Genomic DNA, 20132 nt, shown 5'->3' on the forward strand with positions numbered 1-20132 from the left:
CTCGCACACGCACACACTCGCACTCGCACACGCACACACTCGCACTCGCACACGCACACACTCGCACTCGCACACGCACACACTCGCACTCGCACACGCACACACTCGCACTCGCACACGCACACACTCGCACTCGCACACGCACACACTCGCACTCGCACACGCACACACTCGCACTCGCACACGCACACACTCGCACTCGCACACGCACACACTCGCACTCGCACACGCACACACTCGCACTCGCACACGCACACACTCGCACTCGCACACGCACACACTCGCACTCGCACACGCACACACTCGCACTCGCACACGCACACACTCGCACTCGCACACGCACACACTCGCACTCGCACACGCACACACTCGCACTCGCACACGCACACACTCGCACTCGCACACGCACACACTCGCACTCGCACACGCACACACTCGCACTCGCACACGCACACACTCGCACTCGCACACGCACACACTCGCACTCGCACACGCACACACTCGCACTCGCACACGCACACACTCGCACTCGCACACGCACACACTCGCACTCGCACACGCACACACTCGCACTCGCACACGCACACACTCGCACTCGCACACGCACACACTCGCACTCGCACACGCACACACTCGCACTCGCACACGCACACACTCGCACTCGCACACGCACACACTCGCACTCGCACACGCACACACTCGCACTCGCACACGCACACACTCGCACTCGCACACGCACACACTCGCACTCGCACACGCACACACTCGCACTCGCACACGCACACACTCGCACTCGCACACGCACACACTCGCACTCGCACACGCACACACTCGCACTCGCACACGCACACACTCGCACTCGCACACGCACACACTCGCACTCGCACACGCACACACTCGCACTCGCACACGCACACACTCGCACTCGCACACGCACACACTCGCACTCGCACACGCACACACTCGCACTCGCACACGCACACACTCGCACTCGCACACGCACACACTCGCACTCGCACACGCACACACTCGCACTCGCACACGCACACACTCGCACTCGCACACGCACACACTCGCACTCGCACACGCACACACTCGCACTCGCACACGCACACACTCGCACTCGCACACGCACACACTCGCACTCGCACACGCACACACTCGCACTCGCACACGCACACACTCGCACTCGCACACGCACACACTCGCACTCGCACACGCACACACTCGCACTCGCACACGCACACACTCGCACTCGCACACGCACACACTCGCACTCGCACACGCACACACTCGCACTCGCACACGCACACACTCGCACTCGCACACGCACACACTCGCACTCGCACACGCACACACTCGCACTCGCACACGCACACACTCGCACTCGCACACGCACACACTCGCACTCGCACACGCACACACTCGCACTCGCACACGCACACACTCGCACTCGCACACGCACACACTCGCACTCGCACACGCACACACTCGCACTCGCACACGCACACACTCGCACTCGCACACGCACACACTCGCACTCGCACACGCACACACTCGCACTCGCACACGCACACACTCGCACTCGCACACGCACACACTCGCACTCGCACACGCACACACTCGCACTCGCACACGCACACACTCGCACTCGCACACGCACACACTCGCACTCGCACACGCACACACTCGCACTCGCACACGCACACACTCGCACTCGCACACGCACACACTCGCACTCGCACACGCACACACTCGCACTCGCACACGCACACACTCGCACTCGCACACGCACACACTCGCACTCGCACACGCACACACTCGCACTCGCACACGCACACACTCGCACTCGCACACGCACACACTCGCACTCGCACACGCACACACTCGCACTCGCACACGCACACACTCGCACTCGCACACGCACACACTCGCACTCGCACACGCACACACTCGCACTCGCACACGCACACACTCGCACTCGCACACGCACACACTCGCACTCGCACACGCACACACTCGCACTCGCACACGCACACACTCGCACTCGCACACGCACACACTCGCACTCGCACACGCACACACTCGCACTCGCACACGCACACACTCGCACTCGCACACGCACACACTCGCACTCGCACACGCACACACTCGCACTCGCACACGCACACACTCGCACTCGCACACGCACACACTCGCACTCGCACACGCACACACTCGCACTCGCACACGCACACACTCGCACTCGCACACGCACACACTCGCACTCGCACACGCACACACTCGCACTCGCACACGCACACACTCGCACTCGCACACGCACACACTCGCACTCGCACACGCACACACTCGCACTCGCACACGCACACACTCGCACTCGCACACGCACACACTCGCACTCGCACACGCACACACTCGCACTCGCACACGCACACACTCGCACTCGCACACGCACACACTCGCACTCGCACACGCACACACTCGCACTCGCACACGCACACACTCGCACTCGCACACGCACACACTCGCACTCGCACACGCACACACTCGCACTCGCACACGCACACACTCGCACTCGCACACGCACACACTCGCACTCGCACACGCACACACTCGCACTCGCACACGCACACACTCGCACTCGCACACGCACACACTCGCACTCGCACACGCACACACTCGCACTCGCACACGCACACACTCGCACTCGCACACGCACACACTCGCACTCGCACACGCACACACTCGCACTCGCACACGCACACACTCGCACTCGCACACGCACACACTCGCACTCGCACACGCACACACTCGCACTCGCACACGCACACACTCGCACTCGCACACGCACACACTCGCACTCGCACACGCACACACTCGCACTCGCACACGCACACACTCGCACTCGCACACGCACACACACTCGCACACGCACACACACACTCGCACACGCACACACTCACACACGCACATGCACACACACACTCGCACACGCACGCACACACTCGCACACTCACACACGCACATGCACACACACACTCGCACACGCACACACACACACACACACACTCACACACACACACACTCACTCTCTCTCTCACACACACACACACTCACTCTCTCTCTCACACACACACACACTCACTCTCTCTCTCACACACACACACACTCACTCTCTCTCTCACACACACACACACTCACTCTCTCTCTCACACACACACACACTCACTCTCTCTCTCACACACACACACACTCACTCTCTCTCTCACACACACACACACTCACTCTCTCTCTCACACACACACACACTCACTCTCTCTCTCACACACACACACACTCACTCTCTCTCTCACACACACACACACTCACTCTCTCTCTCACACACACACACACTCACTCTCTCTCTCACACACACACACACTCACTCTCTCTCTCACACACACACACACTCACTCTCTCTCTCACACACACACACACTCACTCTCTCTCTCACACACACACACACTCACTCTCTCTCTCACACACACACACACTCACTCTCTCTCTCACACACACACACACTCACTCTCTCTCTCACACACACACACACTCACTCTCTCTCTCACACACACACACACTCACTCTCTCTCTCACACACACACACACTCACTCTCTCTCTCACACACACACACACTCACTCTCTCTCTCACACACACACACACTCACTCTCTCTCTCACACACACACACACTCACTCTCTCTCTCACACACACACACACTCACTCTCTCTCTCACACACACACACACTCACTCTCTCTCTCACACACACACACACTCACTCTCTCTCTCACACACACACACACTCACTCTCTCTCTCACACACACACACACTCACTCTCTCTCTCACACACACACACACTCACTCTCTCTCTCACACACACACACACTCACTCTCTCTCTCACACACACACACACTCACTCTCTCTCTCACACACACACACACTCACTCTCTCTCTCACACACACACACACTCACTCTCTCTCTCACACACACACACACTCACTCTCTCTCTCACACACACACACACTCACTCTCTCTCTCACACACACACACACTCACTCTCTCTCTCACACACACACACACTCACTCTCTCTCTCACACACACACACACTCACTCTCTCTCTCACACACACACACACTCACTCTCTCTCTCACACACACACACACTCACTCTCTCTCTCACACACACACACACTCACTCTCTCTCTCACACACACACACACTCACTCTCTCTCTCACACACACACACACTCACTCTCTCTCTCACACACACACACACTCACTCTCTCTCTCACACACACACACACTCACTCTCTCTCTCACACACACACACACTCACTCTCTCTCTCACACACACACACACTCACTCTCTCTCTCACACACACACACACTCACTCTCTCTCTCACACACACACACACTCACTCTCTCTCTCACACACACACACACTCACTCTCTCTCTCACACACACACACACTCACTCTCTCTCTCACACACACACACACTCACTCTCTCTCTCACACACACACACACTCACTCTCTCTCTCACACACACACACACTCACTCTCTCTCTCACACACACACACACTCACTCTCTCTCTCACACACACACACACTCACTCTCTCTCTCACACACACACACACTCACTCTCTCTCTCACACACACACACACTCACTCTCTCTCTCACACACACACACACTCACTCTCTCTCTCACACACACACACACTCACTCTCTCTCTCACACACACACACACTCACTCTCTCTCTCACACACACACACACTCACTCTCTCTCTCACACACACACACACTCACTCTCTCTCTCACACACACACACACTCACTCTCTCTCTCACACACACACACACTCACTCTCTCTCTCACACACACACACACTCACTCTCTCTCTCACACACACACACACTCACTCTCTCTCTCACACACACACACACTCACTCTCTCTCTCACACACACACACACTCACTCTCTCTCACACACACACACACTCACACACACGCACGCACACACTTGCACACGCACACACACATGCACACTCGCACTCACACGCACACTCACACACGCACACACACGCACGCACACACACACACTCGCACACACACACACACACACACACACACACACACACACACACACTCACACACACACTCACACTCACACGCTCTCGCTCACACGCTCTCACACTCACTCTCACACTCACTCTCAGACTCACTCTCAGACTCACTCTCAGACTCACTCTCAGACTCACTCTCACACACACTCACACACACTCGCACACGCACACACACACTCGCACACGCACACACACTCGCACACGCACACGCACACACACACGCACACACACACTCCCCTGCAGCTGCTGTTACTTGATCTGTAGGTTGTTGTGAAAGTCTTCTAAACTCAGAAATCTTAGGAGGAAAAAGTCAGAATTGTGAGGCATTAATTCAGAATTATGAAAAAAATATAACTGCAAGATGTGAAATCAGAATTATGAAAGGTAAACTCAAAATTGTTTGTAAATTGTCTAGGCAGGGCAGAAATGATTTTCCATGCTCTGTGACGTGTGTGTGTGTCTCAGGTACGGGTCACGTGGTGTATAACGGCTCTCTGTACTATAACAAGCACCGCAGTAACGTACTGGTGCGCTACGATCTGGCGTCGGGCGGCGTTCTGCAGCAGCGTCCGCTCGCTCAGGCCGGGTTCAGCAACACCTTCCCGTACTCCTGGGGCGGCTCGGCCGACGAGACGGGGCTGTGGGCTTCTCCAAGCTTCCTTCCTCATCTGCGGCTCGCTCTACGTCACCAACTCACACCTGGCCGGAGCTAAAGTGCACTTCACCCTCCACACGGCCTCGGCCTCGTACACCGACACCGACACCGCCTCCACAGCCAGTACTCGCACATCTGCATGCTGGACTACAGCCGCTCACTCTCACTACTCCTCTCGGTCTTCTTTGCTAGGGGGAATGTGGAAATAATTCCGTTTCTTTAAGGTCCGTTGTAAATGAATAAATCAGCTGTTGTGAATTGTACTTCTGTGTGCTCATGTCAATAAATCTCACAAGTAATAAATAAGTGTGTCAGCTGTTCTAATTTTTTGTATAGTATTTGTTCAGAGACTCTGGGAATTATTATGGTTACTGACGAAAAGAAATGGACAAATTGTGAAGCAAAAATCCACCAATATGAAACTATTAAGAGTTTTTTCTCTAAATGTTATTTCTACTTACTATATTTTATGTCATTATTATATTAATTAGAAATAATTGTACCTTTCATACATTTATTTGCTGTTCAGTGTTATTTTATTATGAATCAGATACTATTGTATTTTTATATATATTTTGAATTGGATGTTATTTTTGTATTTTCCATTTTCTAAAGGTTGAGTCGTGTTATTGTGTGGTTTTGTCATTTATTACATATTGTTTATTTATATTGTGTCATTATATTTTTTAAATGTATTTTTCAGTTTTAGTTTTGGTTATTTTAGTATGTCAAGTTAAACCGGATGAAAATGAGAAATGTTTTTTTTTTGCTTTGCAATTTTGTATATTTTCTTGTAATTGTAATTGCTTCTTGTGTTTATAGACGCTAGTGATGAGTTCAGAGAAACCAGACCTGCTTTTTTAAATACACATTCATTTAGATTAGTTGTTATCAACATGAATATAAAACATATTCACAATTAAGATAAAATATATTAGAACTTGGCATAAATATAGATTGATAAAATGTGTTAAAATACCCATGGATTTATTGGATTTTATGAATTGACATGACTTTTATAAGTCTAGAAATCACGCTATAATCTTAAAAGAAAAAAGTGGCGAAATATCTTGATTTTGTACTTGTTTCAGCTTATTTTGACGCTTGATTTGTCTTAATCACTTGGAGTCATCTTAAGTTTGCTGAGGTCCCCTGGTTCTGAAGCGTAAGCGTCAAACCTCCCCCTCCCGCACTGAGCATGCGCAGTCCGCGCTGACGTCGCCGCAGTGCATCACGGGAGTCGCAGTCTTTCGCTGCTTCCTGTTTTCTGACTGCGGGAGTGAGTTCTGTTCAGCTTCGCTGTTTGGAATCGAGAAAAACTTCATAACCAACAGCCTGTAAGTACTGAATTCAGCCTCACGTGTTCATTAAAGCGGTTTATAATCAGGTTAAAGTGTAAAAGCTGGTGTTAATGCTGATTATAGCGTGTGTTTGAAACTAACGAATATCTAAGGGAATATCTATCCATCTAGATCCATCTGGCTAGTTGTTTTATATCTGCTCATGTTCCCGTGACCGTGAGCAGTGTGCTGAGGTGTGAAGATGATCAGTGATGAATCCTCATGATCTGTCTGTCTGTAGATGTCTGTGTTCGAGTCGTCTGGCGCCTCCTGCAGGCCCATCACTGCAGTGGCCTGGGCGTCTAACAGCAGCGCCTGCCCTGGTCGCTTCACCCTGGTAACCATGACAACCACCCACACCTGCGGTCACATGGTCAGATCAGCATCTGCCTCTGGAGTGATGTCGTTAACCATGTGTGTGTGTGTGTGTGTGTGTGTGTGTGTGTGTGTGTGTTTAGATCGGTCAGACTGAGGATGGAGCCTCCGCTAACTTCATCCGAGGGTTTGCAATCAAGTCAGGATACTTCTTGTGTTACAGTAAGGTAAGACGCGAATTTAGGGTCGACTCACTCATGAGTGATTGTTCTGTCATCAATTGCTCACCCTCATATCGTTCCAAACCTGCATGCCTTTCTTTATTCAGTGAAACACTGAAGACAAGAGTAACACACAAAAACACGTTGACGCTTTAATGTCCGTCTCACCACACGTGTGACGTCTCCGCATGCTCCGCATGCTCTTCATTCCCGCCTGTCTCTTGCAGGATCTGTCCGGTGGGATGGTTGTGGTGGATGTGCAGGTGATTACGGATAAAGAGACGATTCCTCATGGTTACTGCTACATCCCAGAATTCCTGGAGCACAGTAAGAAAGTTCATTGACAGATGTGGGCCTTACAGCCTCCACAGATCTGTTTGTCTGTCTCTCCTGAAGTGTAATCACTGTGTGTGTGTGCGTGTGTTTGTACAGAGGCATCTGTCGGGAAGAAGAAGCGCATCTGTGTGCGGATCGCTCCCATGGCCAGTGTTACGACGGCTGTTCTAGATCTCAAACTGACAGCCAAGAATAAGACCATGGTGCAGCAGTACACCTGCCTGGGGTGAGAGACGCCTGCTCTAGAATCACACGCTCTATTCAACGGTTCTCATATCAGACACTATACTGTTCCAGAATCAACGGATCTCCTATCTGACGCTCTCTACGCTGATTCTGGAACCAGGCACTCTGGCTTTTGAATCAGATGCTCTATTGAGCGATTCTGGAATCAGACTTTTTGTACACTGGTTCTGGAATCAGACTTTTTGTATTCTGGTTCTGGAATCTGACTTTTTGTATTCTGGTTGTGGAATCTGACACTCTGGACACTGGTTCTGGAATCAGACACGAATCAGACGCTCTGGACAGTGGCTCTAGAATCAGACGCTCTGGACACTGGCTCTAGAATCAGACGATCTGGACACTGGTCCTGTGATCAGACGCTCTATTCATCAGTTCTCCAATCAGACGCTCTTTATACTGTTCTGGAAGCAGACGCTCTGGACACTGGTTCTAGAATCAGACACGAATCAGACGCTCTGGACACTGGTTCTAGAATCAGAAGCTCTGGACACTGGTCCTGTGATCAGATGCTCTATTCAACAGTTCTCCAATCAGACGCTCTTTATACTGTTCTGGAATCAGACGCTCTGGACACTGGTCCTGGGATCAGACACGAATCAGATGCTCTGGACTCTGGTCCTGGGATCAGACACGAATCAGATGCTCTGGACTCTGGTCCTGGGATCAGACACTCTGGGCTGCTGTTCTCTGTGTTTATTGTGTGTGTTTGTGTCTCAGGGACATAAATGGCTTCGTGGTGTGGTGTTTAAAGGGCCAGTTCTCCACTCCAGCGCCTCAGGCCAAGCCTCGCCGTGTCAGTCTGGACATGCGCAGTCTCTCGCTGGAAGGAGCCGGACCCCCGCAGCCTCTCAGACCCAGGTACCCCCATACAGCCGTCAATGTGGAGAACATCAGCATTGGGATTCACAATGACGCGAGATTCTCGCTCCAGTGTCTGGATGATTTGACTGCTAAATTAGACAGAGGCAAATCAGCTGGTTGACGCTGGAGTATCTGCACAGGCAGAAACATCTATTCAGAGTAAAGTATTTGATTAGGGTCACATTTTCTTGATCTCCATCACTGGATTCACAGCTTTAAAACATCTTTAGTGGTTCAGTGTTGGTTTTAAAGTGCAGTCATGTAGCCTAATGCTGTAGGTCACAAAACTGGAAGCTGTATGGTGTTTAGGGTGGTCGCTAGGGCATTGCTATGTGGTTTCTAGGCTGTTCTGACTGTCTGTTTCTACAGCAATCCTCCTGATGTCCCACCAAATGTCAGCTGTCGGCGCAGTAAGCTTGATACGAACAACCTGGTGGAGGGTGTGAATGACAGCGGTAACCATAGCAACATCCACAGTATCACAGGTACAGCAACAGACAAACCAATCACATCATCCTGTAATATAACAGAGACACACACATATCATCATATACATCATGCATTTATCAATCATATCACGTGTGATGTGAGTAAAATCGTGTGGATGTGTCATGTGACTCACTCTCGTTTATGTTTGTTCTTAGGAATGGATGGAGTTCCTTTCTCTCTACACCCGAAGTTTGAGTCTCAGTCAGACACAAAGGTCAGAGGTCACTGCATCACTCATTAACATGTGGATATATGTAAGAAATCACATGCATCCATCTGGTCAGTATGGCTCGGTAAAGCCTGACAGGGCTTTTGTTGACTTATTGACTTGAGTGAAGATAATTTTATTGTGAAATGAGAGAATTTTGCTTGAGAGATCTTAAAAAAACGATGCATGTACAAAAGCCTTTGACCACAGAATGCTGTCATGAACCCATCACTATCAAGTGTTCAATCACAGTGACCAATAACACACCTGCTGTTGTGTGTGTCAGGTGTCTGCGAGCGCACTGAGTGACATCCGTATCAAATCAGTGCAGGACATTGAGAACGAGGTGAGGTGATCTGCATCTGTTATAATTACGATTATAGGAAATCATTGTCATTCTAAGATGCAGACACATCAGATTTTTTCTTATTGTTCTGGAGGACTTTTATTTTGAATCTGCCTTTCTTTGAGGTGATTATTTGTTCATTGCTGTGTAGTTCAGCAGATTGTAATGACAGATTGTTTCTCCGCAGTATAAATACACGTTTGCGGTGGAGGAACAGGCAGCGAAGAGACTCTGTCCGTCAGTGTGCGGCTGAAATCATTCCTCTCGGCTCTGGACGATGAAGTCACACAAATCTTTCTGGTTTTATAATCACGTATGTTTAAGTTAGACCCAAACACACAGTGCTGGTTTTGCAGGACTGGTTCTGGTTGGTCTCATTCTCTCTCTTTTCTTCTCTGGGTTGGTTGAACGTGAAGGACTTTCTGCATCCAAACACATTATGTACGCGTGTTTCTACGAAACACTAACAGGCGAGACAAAGTGCCTTATATGTGCATTATATGCCATTTTATAAGGCCAAAATATTTTATGTATCTGTTCTGGGGTTTTGAGCTACAGTTTAATATTTAAAAAGTGTGGTTACACTAATATTCTTTATTTATCTTTAAAAAAAAAAAGTACGTTTCAGAAATGTGGGGACCAAAAAATTATGTGTTTTTCTTGTATTCTCTGAATTGCTCTTTTATCTGTTTAAATATTCTTAAAACTATTGGATAATGTCATACTCTACGGAGCTCTGCGAGTTACTCTTTGAAAACAGTTGTACTTGCTTTGTTAAAATCTGTATTTTGTGGAATTTTAATAAAAATGATCAGATCTTGACTGAATTTATTTGCAGATTACTCAAAGGAAGTTACATTTTAACCAGAGCCATTTTCTGTAAAATTCCACATGTAGCCCTAAAGCGTTTTATAGGAATGATTTTTGTTTTACTTTTTTATGTCTACATAAATGCCTTATTTCAGGATCATAAACAAAACCACTGACGGACTGTTAGTAAGTGCTGTAAACTCAACAGTTTTATCCCAGACACGCTTTTGTTTTGGAATAGTTTACGGAAATAGCGTTCTTCCGGCCGTCGCTCATTGGGTCGCTCAAACGTCAATCATTTGGCCACACCCTTTTGTGGGCGGAGTCAGAGTGGCCTGAGTGCTTCACACACAATCACAGACACACCGCTGCAGGATGGATCGAGGATATTCTTCAGGTCAGCGTTTTAATGTTTACTTATTTTATGTAAGAGTCTTGTTTGTATGCTGGGGTCGTGTTTTATTCTGTTTTTAAGGCCTGTACGGTAGCGCAGTTCGTGTTTCGCTCTTGTGTGTACGTGCATGAAATGGCGCAGGTCAAAATAAGGCGTCGAAGCGCTGTTTAAAACATTAAAACAGAGTTTATCAGTAAGTTAGGCCCCTCTAGTAGACGTATTTTAATTTGGTTTTTAATCAACAGCATATCAAACTAATAATCTCTGTTGGTTTCTGCTTTGAGTGAGTTAGGCGAGCTGCGAGTGCTGCGATCAGTCGCTTCTCATCACATCTTCATATAATGGGCGCTTAATGTAGGAGTGCGTGAAATGGAGGCGTTGTGTTGTAAAATGGCTGCCGCGTCGATTCTGCGGCTCTATTGTTCGATTAATCGCCTCGAGTGACTGACCTGTAATGTTACTGCTGATTGTTTTGATATCAGTTAAAGCACAGCCTTTATAATTAATTAACTGTACTGACATCTCACATGCTATTGTAGTTTTGTGGCTATTAGTTCATCGCTCTTTCTCTTTCAGTAAAACAAACTTGATTATTTTTGACTTCGAGTCTGTAGGCCCAGATATAGATTTCTGTCCAATCAGATGTCGTTTTGAGTGTGAAAGCCCCGCCCTCTAAGACCACCTGACTCTGAGCAGCCAGTAATAAGCCAGCCTGAAATACAGTTTGAAAGATCTCCGTTTAAAACCTTTAGATACAAGGGTTTTTTATTTTCTTGAGTGTTATATTTGATGCGTCAGGCTTTTATGGCGGAAAATATGGAGGAAAAAAACAGCGCAGTTTTATTCAGAGACTTAGGTGCAGATGCTGATATTTTAATGATGAAATTCTGCTGCTTGTAATGGAAATTAATGAGATCTTTATAACAATGAAGCAGATACTGATCTAAATATCAGTCGTGGCTCTATATCTCCAGTAATAATAAGATGAGATTGAAATGCTCCAAACATATAATGCAGTGATTGAGAGCTGAAGAAATAAAGGCTCCTCAGAAGATGTGAGATGTTCTGGAGGCTTGTGAAGATCATTCCTCCGCTGAGGAACAGTGAAAGTAAAGCTTCTGGAAACAAACGCTCCTCAAAAGATCCTGAGGATCAGATTTGAGACTCTAAAACATGATTGATGGAGAATCAAGTAAAGCTGAGCTGCTTCAGTCCAGTAAGTGTTCATCTGGAGATATTACTGCAGTTATTCTGACCTTTACTTGATCAAAATCAGTCAAGATTTGACACGAGAAGCTCCAGCTGAAGCTGGACGTTTGTACAATTACACTAAAAGAGCTTCGACTGGATAAAAACATCTATCAATCAGAGACAGAAGACTTGCAGTAGATGGAGTGTGAAACAGGTTTTGGTCATTTAGAGACCGTAGATACTCCTGGATCAAATCTGACGTCCAGAACGAGCTGTAATTTCTCTCTGACGTGTTCTCGACTGGTTTCAGGGTTCTCTGGCTGGGGAGGATCGGGTGGAGGAGGATCGTCCAGAGGTGAGTCTGTGGCCGTGTTCAGCTCCGTCATCATTCACATGTTGGTCCAGCAGATAATCAGCTGCTCTGTTACGGCTCAGGCTCGGGCGGTTACGACCTGTACGGGTATAAGGACTCCATGTCCAGCAGCGGAGGGTTCGGAGGAGGCGGGTACGGATCCAGCGATCGGATGAAGAGAGGACTCTCTGGGGGATCTCTGCTGTCCTCCAGCGGCTCCAACGCAGACGACGTCATCGCCAAGATCAACCAGCGGCTGGACATGCTGACGCAGCTGGAGGGAGGCATGAAGAGCGGCGCTCGCGGAGACAGGTGACGCAGCACACACACCTGAAACCAGACGCTTCTGCAGGCCCTGTCTCTGTAACCAGACGGGAATGTATTAAAACACCAGGTGTTGTGCATAAGAGAGGAATTAATCGCAGTTTATATTTATGGCGTTAAATGCATGTCATGCCTCTTTTCGCACTAATTTCTTTGGGAGGAAACAGAAAATATGGCAAAGGAAATATTGTTTGTCTTTTTTTTTTTTTTTTGACTGCATACATGTGAATTTAAATATGTATCATATACACATCCAGCCTTTAAAAAAAAAAGTCCATATCAACATGATTCGTCTGATATTTTGTCACATCTAGCACTAGTTTGTTTGCTAATTGAGGGTAAAAACATTATAACTGGAAGATTCGTCAGCTCGGCTTTAGTTTATGTCGGTCTGCTGATGTTATCTCTCTCCTCATTCGCAGCAGTAACTGCTTTAAGTTTATGGTTTTACTATCTCCTAGATCTCCTTAGTTTGTCCCTGCAGCACAAGTACACTTAAGATGGCGTCTTACAGACGGGTAGACGCCGTTATGCAGTTTTTGGTGTATGCAAACAAGGCTGTGATGGATAGACAGTCAGTCTGTTGTGTGGGGGTTGTACCGTCACATTGTGTCACCTGAAATTGTTTTGAAAAGACATTTTGAATGTTGCATCAGACTACTGTTCAAAAGTTTCCAAATAAATTAATAGATTTATTCATCAAGGGCGGGTTAAATTGATCAGAAGTGACAGTAAAGACATTTATAACATAACAAAAGCTAAATGAGTTCTTTTGAACAAAGAATCCTGAAAAATAAAATGGATCAGTTTCCACAAAAATATTGTGCAGCACAACGGTTTTCAACTTTGATAATAATCAGAAATGTTTCTCGAGCTGCAAATCAGCATATTAGAATGATTTCTGAAGATCATGTGACACTGAAGACTGGAGTAATGATGCTGAAAATACAGCTGCGCATCACAGAAATACATTACAGTTTAACAGAGATTCACATAGAAAACAGCGGTTTTACATTCTAATGATATTTCACTATTTTTACTGTATCTTTTGATCAAATAATACAGTCTCGGTCATGTACGTGTTTCACTCACAGCCTTGTTTCCATTTGGTAAATATGGTTTCTACCGGGACTAAGTTGCGGTTATTTGCTTTCGAGGGTTATGCTCCGTTCTTGTAGCTGGAACAACTAAAGCAGTGGTGTTTGTGTTAGTACATAGATTCAGTGAATGCTTCCTGACCATTTGAACACACACAAACACGCTCACACACTCCGTTTGGTCCTGATCCTCAGACGGCGGCCCCATCAGATCTGACTCTACGCTCACAGATAATGCTAACGCTGCCCTCACAGACCCCAGAAGGGCCCCGTATCTCACTGTTTCCACCTCAGTCCTGTGAAATATGTGCAGTGTTGTTGCCTTATATGTCCATCTGTGCAACTGTCATTCTGAAGCTTTTCCACAGCCAGTCTCTTCCCACAATGCACCTGAGCAACGGGGCTGTGGAAGGGCTTGAACGAATGAGCGCTGAATGATGAGTTTGTTTATCATCTGAGTCGACGATGACCGAAGTGCCGGCTTGACCTTTGCTCTGCGCCTCCCTCCCTCTGCAGGTTTGCCCAATACGAGTCTTTCGACTCGCGCTCCACCTCCCTCGGCCCCCGAGATCTCTACAGATCCGGTAGCTTTGGTTTCAGCGACTCCCGGGGCGACATGATGGCCCAGCGCGGAGGCGTGGGCTTTGGGGTCATGGGCGGAGCCGGCGGGGGCGGCTTTGATGGCTCCGCCTTCGGATCTGCCAAAATGCGGCTGACTCGAGACTCCGCCTTCTCGGGCTCCGGCTGGGGGGCGGAGCAGAGATCCCCGCGCAGGAACCGATCGGCTGGGGGGCGTGGCTTCGGCCGCAGGCAGGACTCCTCCTCCTCCGCCGCTGGCATGGGGGGAGGAAGTGGGCGGGGCGGAGGCCACCAAGGCCACTCCCCCGCGGGGCGAGGAAAGCTGCCCTCGCTCCTGGCCAATCGCATGTACCCCGACAGCGGGGCCTTCCAGTCTCAGCGCGGGCCCCAGGACTTCCCTGCACGGAACTTCGGAGGGGGCCCGAGGGCCAACCGGCAGCTCGGCCGCAAGAGACCCCAGAACCGAGTAAGTACCGTCTGCTCCCTGCAGGGGGCGGGGCTGAGAGATCAGCGCTCACCCCTGCACATAGGGTCCAGTCAGGCGCATTCATTCCACCAACCCTCAAGGAGAGGCTACCCCAGTCTGACCCCCATTTGAGCAGTTAGTCACTGACAAACACCAAGGGGGTAGCTGTGTAAAGTGTCACACAGTCAGGATAGCTCAGCTAACACTGTAAATCCTCCCATCATTGACTCTGACCCTCACGACTACACAAACGGACACGCCCTCAGATCTCATTTGCATGTGTGTTGTCGTGGCAGCAAGTGAAAGCTCAGCGCGACGGGCAGAAGAAGAGGAAACAGACTCTGAGCGCGGCCGACGAGCCAGAGTCCAAGATGGGCAAAACCGACACCGCGGGAGACACGGCGGCCACCGGTACGAGCGCATGCGTTTCCCATGATGACCGCTGGTCTTCAGCTTCCTGTCTGTGATTGCTGACGAGTGTGGCTGTGTTTCAGACGCTGCGGCGGGAGATCAGACGCAGGAGTCCGAGGAAGCGGCAGCCACCGCCGGTGTACGTTCACACTCATTTGTCATGTGTCGTGAAAGCGTGGTGAATTATCCAGAAATACAAATAACATTTCTCTCTGCTCTCCAGGAGTCCAAAACAGACGATGGAGGAGAAAGTGCTGGTGAGTTTCCTTTCTTCTGCAACATAAAAACCCCAGACTTTTATTATTTTACTTCCTAATTATTCAAGTTTTTAAACTTATTAGTGAAAAAACAAAAAAAATTTGATGTGCTGCACTATATGCAGTTAAACTGGTCCACTTCCTCTGAAAACCCTGTCTGCTTTGTGTGTTTATGGTTGCATGATTGCATGTGCTTCATTAGTCTTCATTCACTCTTAAATGTCTTGACTAATTGAACCCAATGAATTCCTGGATGGATGTCAAGTCCTGTACTACTTACTTTATCTTACTGAAATCCTGTTTGACTCCGAAATGCATCACAATGTTAAAAAGCCTGTCAACGCTCATGGCGTGAGATGCTGAAAAAACAGTGTTGGCATGTGATATCTCTCTCTTCAGCGCCATCCAATCAGGACGAGAGTGCCCAGGCCAAGGGGAAGAAGACTCCGCCCTCTGCGGCCAAAGTCAGGAAGAGGAGGGGCTTCTTTGAAAGGTCAGGGGTCAAAGTGTCTGCACACAGGTCAGGTTACTTGCCGTCTGTGCTGAGTGCTTGCTTCCCGGGCGTGTTTGTGGCTCACGAGGGCGTTGTTCTCCGGTTGTTTCCCAGGATGACGTTCGCCTGCTCCGTCTGCAAGTTCCGCTCGTTCTACAGCGAGGACATGGCCGTCCATCTGGAGAGCAAGTTCCACAAGGACCACTTCAAGTTCCTGTCCAATCAGCTGTCCAAGCCCACCACCGACTTCCTGCAGGTGCGGACGCTTCACTCACAAGTGAACAGAGTTGAGTGCGGTGTGACGTCCTAATGGCCGTTGTGTGTGTTTTAGGAATATCTGAATAATAAGTACAAGAAGACGGAGCAGCGAGTGAGTCAGATGGACAACCACAGCACCATCATCTGCCAGGTGTTCAAAGAGCAGGATCTGACGCGAGGTGCGCAGTCTCCCTCAAACAGCAGAGGCATGTTTATTCCAGCTGCAGAGCCTCTCATGATGTCACTTCCTGTCTGTAGATCTCGGCATGGAGCACTTCATGAAGAAGGTGGAGGCGGCTCACTGCTCGGCGTGCGACGTCTTCATTCCCATGCAGTACACGCTGATCCAGAAGCACCTCAAGTCACCTGACCACAACTACAATCGCAAGGTACAAACACCCTTCAGATCAATCGGAGGCTTTGAGCTGCTGGTGAAGTGCTCGCCTGACCTCGTGACCTCTGTCTGTGTGTGTCAGGGCATGATGGAGCAGTCCAAGAGGTCGAGTCTGTCCGTGGCGCGCAGCATCCTCAACCACAAGGTCATCGGCAAGAAGCTGGAGAGCTACCTGAAGGTGTGTGTCTGTCTCTCACGTGTCACATGCTGCACTTCATCATTTTGTGGATTGTGGATTTTGTGGTCATGAAACCATATTTTGCAATATGTATGTGGTTTTTAACTTCAACTTGTTTTAAAAATGTCACTCTACATGTCACTACATTTATAAATAACTATATCATGAAATATATCGTTACCGTGAAATACAATTAGTCATACCGTGAAGTACCACCCCTACTATCAGTTATAAAAAACTATTTTCTCTCAGAAATTGCTTGTAAATTTTGTAACACTTTATTTTCAGGTGTCCTTGTTACACATGTTACATGTACTTACTATTATAATAACAATTAATTATGCATAATTACATGCAAGTAACCCTAAGCCAAACATAAATCCTAACCATATAGTAAGTACATGTAGTTAATTAATATTACTCCGCACTTATGTCTATAAGGACACCGTAACAAGGACACCTTATAAATAAACCAAGTAATTACAAGGAAACAGCAAATAACAACCTGAATTAAACGTGACATTTTAAATTGTATTTTCTCGTAAAGCGTACTCTTTATTTACAAATTTGAAAACATTTGTTACGGTGTAGTGTATGGCTAGTGTTGATTTATGCCCTTTTTCAAAGGACAAAACGAGCGTGCTATAAATCAATACACACGTTACTTTGTGTTACTTTTGTTTGAAATATTGTTTTATTAGTAAAGTTTTTGAGTTGCGTTTGTCGTTTCGCAGGGTGAAAACCCGTTCAACGGTAACCAGGACGACCAGGATCCCGAGGACTCCTTGGTGATGGAGGTTTCTGAGGCTGATCTCACCAATGAAAGCCTGAATGAGATCAAACAGGAAGAGGAGGGGCCTCTGGTGGAGGGGGCGGAGCCTGTCGCAGAAGCTGTTGGAAATGGGGAGGAGCATGAAGAGGATGCGAAGATGGAGGCAGAGGAGGGTGAGGAGGGTGTGGAGGTGGGCGAGGAGGAGGCGGCTGAGCACGGCGTTGATGCAGGAGACGCTGATGCTGTACCGGCCGAATAATCGTTAACGAAACCGCTGATTAGTGTCCATTTGAAGAATCACTTCTACATCCTAAACCTTTGAACTTTATATGAAAGCTGACCCTGGATCAGGGCAGAAATGCAGCCTGAGGACCAATCAGAATAAAGCCCGCCTCGTGTTCGTCCAATCACAGGATTGCTCCGCCCCTCTACGCATGTGCGTTTGGTCTGATTAGATGCGCGCATGTCATGTGACCATGTGACTGTTGATGTGGCTCTTGAGATGATTTCAGTTTGTCACGTCTTTACACGCTGAAGCAAAACGTTTAATTTCCTACTGATTTTTCGTTTCGTTTGGTTTCATGGATGTTGCCCTGTAGAGCAGAAGTGAAATGCTTTAATTTTGCAGTTTCCACTCATTGTTTTTTCTCTTGTGTTGAGGAAATAAATGTTTGTAAAGTCTTTTGTGTGTCTGAGTGTTTTTCTGAGTGATGTTTTGTCAGGCAAATTTAATTGTTACGAAGCAACATGGTTTTTCAGGTTATTTTTTAGTAGAAACTGATATGCTGTTTTAAAAATCACAATTGATGGAAATTCAACAAAATAATATAGTTAATATATAATATAGAAGTTAATTACAGTTTTGAAATTTTAGTAGTTAATTAGTAGTTTGTCTATAAAATTTATGAAGTTTGTTTATTTGTAGTTATTTTAGTTCAGCTTGACCTGTAGGAAAATAAGAAATAAATATAGCAGCAAGCAGCGACTATCAGGGATCGAGCGCTTTAAGGCATTTAAGCACGTGAAAAAAGACATTACATATTTATCAAAACTGTAACCACCTAAATCAATGATTTAAAAAGCTTTTTTGGAAAATTCAGATAATTTTGCATAGAAATATGATTTTTAACGGTTATGACTGTTATAGCGCCACCTGTGGTCCGATAAGCATGACATTTTGCATGCTTGTTTAAAATTACCTCTTGCATATGTTCACCTAGTTTCGTGAAGTTGAGTTTTCGATTATAGGCTTTTGGGTATATTTGGACACACCGCTCTTCTAAACGACCTCGTTATAGCAACCCAAAGGGTAAAGTTAAACTTTTTTTGGATAATTTTTAACCTAGAGAGTCCAGAGAAACGTACGGCTGACAAGTGTTTTTTTTTTTTTTCCGAGATTGAGCGAAAAACCTAGGATTAGTTTGCAAAAGTTTTTTTTTTTACGTATTCTCATTTAACAAACTATTTGATTGACAGCAGTGTTTCTATAGGCAACGTTGTTCAGAATGAGGAGATCTATCAGATGATACGAACATTGTGTGTACAGGTGCATCTCAATAAATTAGAATGTCGTGGAAAAGTTCATTTATTTCAGTAATTCAACTCAAATTGTGAAACTCGTGTATTAAATAAATTAAATGCAATGGTTCTTTTATGATTTTGACTCACATTTAACAAAAACCCACCAATTCACTATCTCAACAAATTAGAATATAGAATACTGCCAATCAGCTAATCAACTCAAAACACCTGCAAAGGTTTCCTGAGCCTTCAAAATGGTCTCTCAGTTTGGTTCACTAGGCTACACAATCATGGGGAAGACTGCTGATCTGACAGTTGTCCAGAAGACAATCATTGACACCCTTCACAAGGAGGGTAAGCCACAAACATTCATTGCCAAAGAAGCTGGCTGTTCACAGAGTGCTGTATCAAAGCATGTTAACAGAAAGTTGAGTGGAAGGAAAAAGTGTG

At 47.5% G+C, this 20132-nt stretch overlaps 2 protein-coding genes across 4 annotated transcripts; both read left to right on the forward strand.

The window, feature by feature from the left end:
- Positions 1-5149: 5149 nt before the first annotated feature.
- On the forward strand, positions 5150-18831 carry LOC107662712 (A-kinase anchor protein 8-like). 3 transcript variants are annotated; one of them, XM_016452787.1, is made up of 14 exons: positions 5150-5165; positions 11355-11392; positions 12891-12935; positions 13016-13244; positions 14870-15398; positions 15695-15809; positions 15893-15948; positions 16033-16066; positions 16466-16586; positions 16674-16815; positions 16891-16996; positions 17076-17206; positions 17294-17389; positions 18124-18831. In XM_016452787.1, the coding sequence occupies exons 2-14, from the start codon at positions 11371-11373 to the stop codon at positions 18418-18420; spliced, it is 1923 nt and encodes a 640-aa protein (XP_016308273.1). In that variant the 5' UTR covers positions 5150-5165; positions 11355-11370; the 3' UTR covers positions 18421-18831. The 3 variants fall into 3 exon arrangements, with proteins under 3 accessions (XP_016308273.1, XP_016308272.1, XP_016308274.1); XM_016452786.1 differs by lacking the exon at positions 5150-5165 and having other exon boundaries at positions 11299-11392; positions 18124-18830; XM_016452788.1 differs by lacking the exon at positions 5150-5165 and having other exon boundaries at positions 11299-11392; positions 16466-16559; positions 18124-18829.
- On the forward strand, positions 6997-10641 carry LOC107662724 (multivesicular body subunit 12A-like). The gene is made up of 10 exons (XM_016452805.1): positions 6997-7160; positions 7405-7500; positions 7622-7705; positions 7927-8026; positions 8132-8261; positions 8999-9139; positions 9512-9627; positions 9787-9845; positions 10126-10185; positions 10373-10641. The coding sequence occupies exons 2-10, from the start codon at positions 7405-7407 to the stop codon at positions 10436-10438; spliced, it is 852 nt and encodes a 283-aa protein (XP_016308291.1). The 5' UTR covers positions 6997-7160; the 3' UTR covers positions 10439-10641.
- Positions 18832-20132: the final 1301 nt, after the last annotated feature.

Source organism: Sinocyclocheilus anshuiensis, unplaced genomic scaffold, assembly GCF_001515605.1.
Source record: "Sinocyclocheilus anshuiensis isolate Anshui unplaced genomic scaffold, SAMN03320099.WGS_v1.1 scaffold687, whole genome shotgun sequence".
Classification (NCBI taxonomy): Eukaryota; Metazoa; Chordata; class Actinopteri; order Cypriniformes; family Cyprinidae; genus Sinocyclocheilus; species Sinocyclocheilus anshuiensis.